General features: G+C 43.0%; 1 protein-coding gene across 1 annotated transcript in view; it reads right to left on the reverse strand.

The window, feature by feature from the left end:
• The window catches only part of ATP2A1 (ATPase sarcoplasmic/endoplasmic reticulum Ca2+ transporting 1), a 36,226-nt gene extending 27,313 nt beyond the window's left edge, over positions 1 to 8,913 (reverse strand). The window contains exons 1-7 of the mRNA XM_064737455.1: positions 8,771 to 8,913; positions 7,099 to 7,116; positions 6,376 to 6,458; positions 5,171 to 5,276; positions 3,544 to 3,675; positions 2,114 to 2,194; positions 862 to 947 (exon numbers count right to left, since the gene is read on the reverse strand). Of these exons, the coding sequence (XP_064593525.1) occupies positions 862 to 947; positions 2,114 to 2,194; positions 3,544 to 3,675; positions 5,171 to 5,276; positions 6,376 to 6,458; positions 7,099 to 7,116; positions 8,771 to 8,888 (624 nt within the window). The 5' untranslated portion in view covers positions 8,889 to 8,913. The remainder of the gene's footprint in view (positions 1 to 861; positions 948 to 2,113; positions 2,195 to 3,543; positions 3,676 to 5,170; positions 5,277 to 6,375; positions 6,459 to 7,098; positions 7,117 to 8,770) is intronic.
• Between the last annotated feature and the right edge of the window lie 323 nt (positions 8,914 to 9,236).

Below are 9,236 nucleotides of genomic sequence, written 5' to 3' on the forward strand. Positions count from 1 at the left end.
AAAATTTGGGGGTTTTTAAACCCAAAAATTGGATTTTTGGGGGGTTTTTAGACCCAAAAATTTGGATTTTATTGGGGGGTTTTTAGACAAAATTGGGGGTTTTAGACCCAAAATTTGGATTTTTTGGAGGTTTTTAGACCCAAAAATTGGGGTTTTTAGACCGAAAAATTTGGGGTTTTTTAGAGGTCAAAATGAGATTTTTTACCCTGAAAATTGGGGATTTTAGACCAAAAAATGGGGTTTTTAGACCCAAAATTTGGATTTTCCTGGACTCAAAAATGAGATTTTTTGACCCCAAAAATTGGGGTTTTTAGACCCAAATTTGGGGTTTTTAGACCCAAAATTGGGGTTTTTAGACCCAAAAATTTGGATTTTTTGGGGGGTTTTTAGACCCAAAATTTGGATTTTTCTGGGGGTTTTTAGACCCAAAATTGGGGATTTTAGACCCAAAAATTTGGATTTTTCTGGGGGTTTTGGAGCCAAAAATGAGGGGTTTTTAGACCAAATTTGGGGTTTTTAGACCCAAAATTTGGATTTTTTTGGGGGGTTTTGGAGCCAAAAACTGGGGGTTTTTAGACCCAAAAATTTGGATTTTTTGGGGGTTTTTAGACCCAAAAATTTGGATTTTTTTGGGGTTTTTAGACCCAAAATTTGGATTTTTTTGGGGGGTTTTTAGACCAAAATTTGGGGTTCAATGAGAACGAGAAGTTTGGACTCCCCCCCAAAAAATCGAGTTTTTTACCCCTAAATTTGGAGGGGTTTTAGGCCAAAATTTGAGGTTTTTTTTTTAAAGACCCCAAATCGGCCCCGAACACATCGGGGTGTGACGTCACTGATGACGTCAGCGATGACGTCACTCACCGAGAAGAGCATGTTCTTCTTGTCCTGGTTGACGGCGCGGGGGTCGGGCACCGGCTCCGTGTGCTTGATCACCGACACCGACTCCCCTAAACCAGTATAAACCAGTATAAACCAGTATGAACCAGTATGGACTGGTCAGGACCAGTATAAACCAGTTTGGACCAGTATGGACCAGTTTGGACTGGTTCGGACCAGTATAAACCAGTATGGACTGGTTCGGACCAGTAGGAACCGGTACAGACCAGTATAAACCAGTATAAATCACTCACTATAAACCATTATAAACCAGTATAAACCGGTATAGACCAGTATAGACCAGTATAAATCGATAGAAACCAATATAAACCAGTATGAACCAGTATAAACCAGTATAGACCAGTACGAACCAGTATAGATTAATATAAACCATTAGAAACCAGTATAAACCAGTTTGGACTGGTTTGGACCAGTCAGGACCAGTATAAACCAGTATGGACCAGTATAAACCAGTATAAAATAATAGAAACCATTATAAACCAGTATGGACCAGTATAAACCAGTATAAACCAATACGAACCAGTATAAAATAATAGAAATCATTATAAACCAGTATAAATTGATAGAAACCAGTATAAACCAGTTTGGACTGGTCGGGACCAGTATAAACCAGTACGGACCAGTATAAAATAATAGAAACCAGTATAAAATAATAGAAATCATTATACTCCATTATAAACCAGTATAGACCAGTATAAATCGATAGAAACCAGTATAAACCAGTTTGGACTGGTCTGGACCAGTATAAACCAGTATAAACCAGTATAAAATAATAGAAACCATTATAAACCAGTATAGACCAGTATAAATTGATAGAAACCAGTATAAACCAGTTTGGACTGGTCTGGACCAGTATAAACCAGTATAAAATAATAGAAACCATTATAAACCAGTATAAATTGATAGAAACCAGTATAAACCAGTTTGGACTGGTCGGGACCAGTATAAACCAGTATGGACCAGTATAAACCAGTATAAAATAATGGAAACCAGTACAAACCAGTACAAACCAGTATAAAAATCCCTCGATTTCCCCCCGTTTTTAACCCTTTAATCCCCTCCCAGTCCCTCCCAGTCCCTCCCAGTTTATCCCAGTTCCTCCCAGTCCCTCCCAGTTTATCCCAGTTCCATCCCAGTTCCATCCCAGTTTATCCCAGTCCATCCCAGTTTGCCCCAGCCCCCCTCCCGCCCCAGACCAGTACAAACCAGTACAGACCAGTGAGGATGGACTGGTCGACGCGCAGCGTGGTGGATTTGATGGAGATGATCCGGATGTCGGCCGGGACCTTGTCCCCAACTGGGAACAGAGCGGGGCCGTGCTGGGACAGACTGGGACAAACTGGGACAAACTGGGACAAACTGGGGCAAACTGGGGCAAACTGGGATGGACTGGGCAAACTGGGAGTGACTGGGATAAACTGGGAATGGACTGGGAGGGACTGGAGGGACTGGGACAAACTGGGACAAATACTGGGAGGGGACCTGGGATGGACTGGGAGGGACTGGGACAAACTGGGACAAACTGGGACGGACTGGGAGTGACTGGGAGCAACTGGGATAAACTGGGACAAACTGGGAGGGACTGGGAGGGACTGGGATGGACTGGGATGGACTGGGAGGGACTGGGATGGACTGGGGCAAACTGGGACAAACTGGGGCAAACTGGGATAAACTGGGATGGACTGGGAGCAAACTGGGAGGGACTGGGAGGGGATTGGAGCAAACTGGGATAAACTGGGAGCTGAGGGCTCCTTGTCCCCCCAATGTCCCCCCAATGTCCCCAATGTCCCTGTCACCCCCAATGTCCCCAATGTCCCCAATGCCCCCAATGTCCCCAATGTCCCCCATGTCCCCATGTCCCATGTCCCCCAATGTCCCCCCAATGTCCCCCAATGTCCCCCAATGTCCCAGATGTCCCAATGTCCCCAATGTCCCCAATGTCCCCATGTCCCAATGTCCCAATTCCCCCCATGTCCCCAATGTCCCCCAATGTCCCCCAATGTCCCCCAATGTCCCCCAATGTCCCCCCCAATGTCCCCCCAATGTCCCCCCAATGTCCCCAATGTCCCCAATGTCCCCATGTCCCCAATGTCCCCCAATGTCCCCCAATGTCCCCCCAATGTCCCCATGTCCCCCAATGTCCCCCCAATGTCCCCCAATGTCCCCCAATGTCCCCCAATGTCCCCCCAATGTCCCCAATGTCCCCAATGTCCCCCAATGTCCCCCATTGTCCCCCAATGTCCCCCAATGCCCCCCAATGTCCCCAATGTCCCCTGTCCCCCCATGTCCCCCCAATGTCCCCCAATGTCCCCCAATGTCCCCACTGCCCCCGCAATGTCCCCCATGCCCCCAATGTCTCCCAATCATCCCAATGTCCCCATGTCCTGTCACCCTAAGTGTCCCATTGCCCGGCATGTCCCATTGTCCCCAATGTCCCGCATGCTCCTGTCACGCCAGGGTCCGCCAGTGGTCCCCAGTGTCACCATGGACTTGCCACCTCGGCGATGGCCCTGGTACAGGTCCGGCCTTGATCCTCTGCACGGCCTTGCGGTCACTGAGTGTCCCCAATGTCCCCAATGTCCCCATTGTCCCCATTGTCCCCAATGTCCCCAATGTCCCCATTGTCCCCAGTGTCCCCATTGTCACCTGCCACCTCGGCGATGTCCCCTGGCACCAGGTCCCTGGCCTTGATCCTCTGCACGGCCTTGCGGTCACTCCGGTAAACTTTGCCCATCTCGGGCTCGTACTCCTTGAGCGCCTCGTCATGGCAGTTTCGGCATTGGGACATTGGGGATTGGACATTGGGGACATTGGGGGCATCATGGGTCATGGCATTGGGCTGAAGGGACATTGGGGACATTGGGGACACTTGGGACATGGGACATTGGTGGGACATGGGGACATTGGGGACATTTGGGACAGGTTTGGGACAGTTTGGGACAGGTTTGGGGACAGGTTTGGGACATTTGGGGACATTGGGGACATTTGGGGACATTGGGGGACATTGGGGACAATGGGGGGACATTGGGGACATTGGGGACAATGGGGGGACATTGGGGGACATTGGGGACAATGGGGGGACATTGGGGGACATTGGGGGGACATTGGGGACATTGGGGACATTGGGGGACATTGGGGACATTGGGGGACATTGGGGACATTGGGGGACATTGGGGACATTGGGGACATTGGGGGGACATTGGGGACATTGGGGGACATTGGGGACATTGGGGACAATGGGGGGACATTTTGGGGACATTGGGGGACATTGGGGGACATTGGGGGACATTGGGGGGACATTGGGGGACATTGGGGGACATTGGGGGACATTGGGGACATTGGGGACATTGGGGACATTGGGGGACATTGGGGGGACATTGGGGACATTGGGGACATTGGGGGGACATTGGGGGACATTGGGGACACCAAACCTCCCTCAAATCCACCCAAAATCCCCTCAAAGTCCCCAAAAAAAATCCCCTAAAATGTCCCCAAAATCCTCAATGTCCGCAAATGTCCCCAAAATCCCAAATGATCCCAAATGTCCTCAAAGCCCAAAAGTCTCCAAAATCCCAAATTTCCCAAATCCCTCACAAATGTCCCCAAAATGTCCCCAAATCCCTCACAAATGTCCCCAAATCCCCCAACCCTAAAATGTCCCCAACCCTAAAATGTCCCCAAACCCTAAAATGTCCCCAACCCTAAAATGTCCCCAAATCCCCCACCCTAAAATGTCCCCAAATCCCCTAAAATGTCCCAAAATGTCCCCAAATCCCCCAACCTTAAAATGTCCCCAAAGTGTCCCAAATGTCCCAAAATCCCCCAAAAATCCCCAAATTCCCCAAAATGTCCCCAAATCCCCCAACCTAAAATGTCCCCAAATCCCCAAAAGTCCCAACCCTAAAATGTCCCCAAATCCTCCAAAATGTCCCCAAATCCCCCAAAATGTCACCAAATCCCCAACCTAAAATGTCTCCAAATCCCCCAAAAGTCCCCAAATCCCCTAAATCCCCAAATATCCCCAAATCCCCCAAATCCCCCAATGCCCCCAAAATCACCTAAAATGTCCCCAAATCCCCAAAATCCTCCAAAATATCCCCAAATCCCTCAAATGTCCCAAATCCCCCAACCCTAAAATGTCCCCAAATGTCCCCAAATCCCCCAAATCCTCCAAATGTCCCCAAATGCCCCAAAATGTCCCCAAATCCCCTCCCCCAACCCTAAAATGTTCCAAAATCCCCCAAAATCCCCCAAATGTCCCCAAATGTCCCCACCTGCCAGACCCCGACGACGGCGTTGGCGATGAGGATGAGGAGGATGACGAAGGGCTCGACGAAGGCCGTGATGGTTTCCTCGCCCTCCTCGAACCAGGCCAGCACCTGGGGGACATCGGGGGGCACGGGGTGGCCCCAAATTCGGGAAAAATTCCCCCAAAATTCCCCCCAAAATTCCAAAAAAAATCCCCCCAAAATTGGAAGAAAATCACAAAAAAATCCCCCCAAAATTACAAAAAAAATCCCCCCAAAACTGGAAAAAAACCACAAAAAAATCCTCCCAAAATTGGAAGAAAATCGCAAAAAAATCCCCCCAAAATTGGAAAAAATTGGAGGAAAATCACAAAAAAATCCCCCCAAAATTGCAAAAAAAATCCCCCCAAAATTGCAAAAAATTGGAAGAAAATCGCAAAAAAAATCCCCCCAAAATTACAAAAATAATCTCCCCAAAATTGGAAGAAAATCACAAAAAAATCCCCCCAAAATTGGAAAAAAAAACACAAAAAATCCCCCAAAATTGGAAGAAAATTGCAAAAAAAATCCCCCAAAATTACGAAAAAAATCTCCCCAAAATTGCAAAAATTGGAAAAAATCGCAAAAAAAATCCCCCCAAAATTGCAAAAAATCGGAAGAAAATCACAAAAAAATTCCCCCAAAATGGGAAGAAAATCACAAAAAAAATCCCCCCAAAACTGGAAAAAAACCACAAAAAAATCCCCCAAAATTGCAAAAAAAATCCCCCCAAAATTTAAAAAAAATAATTTAAAAATCCCCGAAAATCCCCCAAAAAATCCCCCCCAAAAATGCCCAAAAGATCCCAAAAAAATCTCAAAAAAATTCCCCAAAAATCTCCCAAAAATCCCTCAAAAAATCTCCCAAAAATTGAAAAAAAAATTTAAAAAATAACCAAAAAAATCAACAAAAATCTATGAAAAAATCCCCCAAAAACACCCCAAAAAATTTCATCCGAATCCCCAAAAAATCCCACAAAAAAAACCCCCAAAATATAAAAATAAACCCAAAAAAATCTCTTAAAAATCCCTTAAAAAATGAAAAAAAATTCAATTTTTCCCCCAAAAACCCCCTTAAAAATCCAATTTTTTTCCCAAAATTCCCATTTTTTTCCCCAAATTTTCCCCCAAACCCCCCGGAATTAAATTTTAATGATATTTTAGGATATTTTTGGGATATTTTTGGGACTCACGAAGGAGATGCAGGCGGCCAGGAGCAGAATCCGCACCAGGAGATCCTCGAACTGCTCCACCACCAACTCCCAGATGGATTTGCCTGGGAAAATCGGGAATTTTGGGGCCAAATCCGGGAAATTTGGGAAAATCGGGAATTTTGGGAATTTTTGGGGATTTTTTGGGGATTTTTGGGGTTTTTTGGGACTTTTTTAGGGGGAAATTTGGGAATTTTGAGGGAAAATTTGGGAATTTTTTGGGGGAGAAAATTCGGGGAATTTTTGGGGAATTTTTTGGGGAAAATTTCAGGGATTTTTTGGAATTTTTTGGGGGGAAATTGAGGGGTTTTGGGGTTTTTTTTGGAGCATTTTAAGGGAATTTTTGGGGACTTTTTTAGGGGAAAATTTGGGGATTTTTTTTGAATTTTTGGGGGGAGTTTTTGGGGATTTTTTTTGGGAAATTTCAGGGATTTTTTGGAATTTTTGGGGCATTTTTGGAGGGCATTTTGGGGGCGTTATTGCGACATTTTGGGGGACATTTGGGTTAATTATTTTACATTTTTAGGGCTTTTTTTGAGTTTTTTGGGGACAATTCTGGACTTTCTGGGGTGTTTTGGGACATTTTGAAAATTTTTGGGGTAATTTTTTGGCATTTTTGGGAAAATTCGGGTCATTTTTGGGCCATTTTGGGGAATTTTGGGGTCATTTTTGGCATTTTTGGGCCATTTTGGGGCTGTCACTCACCTTCCTCTGCCGGCAGCTCTGGGGGAGAAAAAGGAACACGTTAGAGGGGACCAAAATCCCAAAAAATCCCAAAATTTTCCCCCAAAAATCCCAAAAAAATCCCCCCAAAAATCCCCCTAAAATCCTAAAAAAATCCCAAAATTTTCCCCAAAAAATTCCAAAAAAATCCCCCCAAAAATCCCCCCAAAATAAAAAAAAATCCCAAATTTTTCCCCCAAAAATTCCAAAAAAATCCCCCCAAAAACCCCCCAAAAAAACAAAAAAAATCCCCCCAAAAATCCCCCCAAAATCCTAAAAAAAATCCCCAATTTTTCCCCCAAAAATCCCCAAAAAACCCCAAAAAATCCCCAAAATTTCCCCCAAAAATCAGAAAAAATTCCTCCCAAATCCATTCACAAATCCTCCCTGAATCTCCCCAAAAAATCCCTCCCAAAATAAAAATATCCCCAAAAAATCCCTCAAAAGAATCACAAAAACTCCAAAAGCTCCCCAAAATCCCCCCAAAAAATTCCAAAGAATCCCAAAAAATCAGAAAAAAAAAATCAGAAAAATTCTTCTAAAAATCCCAATAAAAAAAATTTTTTTGGATCCCTAAAAATCCCAAAATATCCCCATAAAAAGCTGAAAAATATCAGAAAAAAATCCCCAAAAATCCAAAAATAAACCTGAAAAAAATCCCAAAAAAATCCCTAAAATCCCAAATCCCAAAACCTCTCTAAAATTCCCTAAATCACCCCAAAATATCTCCAAAAAAAATCTTAAAAAATCCTCCCAAAAAATCCCTTTAAAATCCCCAAAAACGCCTGAAAAAATGCCCCAAAAAATTCCAAAAATCCCAAAAATCAAATTTTCGTCCCTAAAATGCCTCAAAAAATCTCAAAATATCTCCAAAAAAAATCAGAAAAAATTCCCAAAAATGCCAAAAAATCCCCAAAAATCTAAAACCCCAAAACGCCTCTAAAAATCAAATTTTTCAGTCCTTAAAATGCCTAAAAAAATCTCAAAATACCTCAAAAAAATCCGAAAAAAATCCCAAAAAATCCCCAAAAAATCCAAAATCCCAAAACACCTCTAAAACTCAAATTTTTCGGTCCCTAAAATGCCTAAAAAAATCTCAAAATATCTCCAAAAAAAAAATCAGAAAAAATTCCCAAAAATCCTAAAAAATCCTCCCAAAAAATCCCTTTAAAAATTCCCAAAAATGCCCCAAAAAATCCCCAAAAATCAAAATTTTCGGTACCTAAAATGCATAAAAAAATCTCAAAATACCTCCAAAAATAATCCGAAAATTCCCAAAAAATCCCCAAAAATCCAAAATCCCAAAACACCTCTAAAAATCAAATTTTTCTGTCCTTAAAATGCCTTAAAAAACCTCAAAATACCTCAAAAAAATCTGCCCCAAAAATCCTAAAAAATCCCCCAAAAAATCCTTAAAATTCCCCAAAACTCCAAAAAATCCCCAAAAAATCCAAAATCCCAAAACACCTCTAAAACTCAAATTTTTCTGTCCTTAAAACGCCTAAAAAAACTCAAAATACCTCCAAAAAATCTGAAAAAAATCCCAAAAAATCCCCAAAAAATCCAATTTTTTCCCTGTAAACGCCCCCAAAATCCCGGAATTTTTTCCCAAATTTTTTCCCCAAAAAAATTAAAAATATTTTGATTTTCTCACCATTGGGTCCGTATTTCTCCAGGCTCCTCTTGACCTGCTCGGGGCTGAGCCCGACGCTCTCGCTCACCCCAAAAAAGGCCAAACATTCCTCGGCCGTTTTGGCGTGAGCGTTTTCCATCCTCGGATTTGCCCAAAATCCCAAATTTTTGGAGGAAAAAAAAAAAAAAAAAAATTTGGGGGGAAAAAAACAAAAAAAAAATGGAGAAAATCGGTGGAAAAATGGGGAAAAAATGGGGAAAAATGGGGAAAAAAATTAAAATAAAAGGGGAAATAAAAGGGAAAAAAAGGGGGAAAAAATGGGGAAAAAATTAAAATAAAAGGGGAAATAAAAGGGAAAAAAAGGGGGAAAAATGGGGGGAAAAATAAAATAAAAGAATGAAAAAAAATTGAAATTAAAGGAATAAAATAATGGGAAGTAATTGAAATAATAGGAAAGGAGAAATTAAGTTGGGGGTGTAGAGTGAAT

The sequence above is a fragment of the Zonotrichia leucophrys genome, unplaced genomic scaffold (genome assembly GCF_028769735.1).
Source record: "Zonotrichia leucophrys gambelii isolate GWCS_2022_RI unplaced genomic scaffold, RI_Zleu_2.0 Scaffold_58_302659, whole genome shotgun sequence".
NCBI lineage: Eukaryota > Metazoa > Chordata > Aves > Passeriformes > Passerellidae > Zonotrichia > Zonotrichia leucophrys.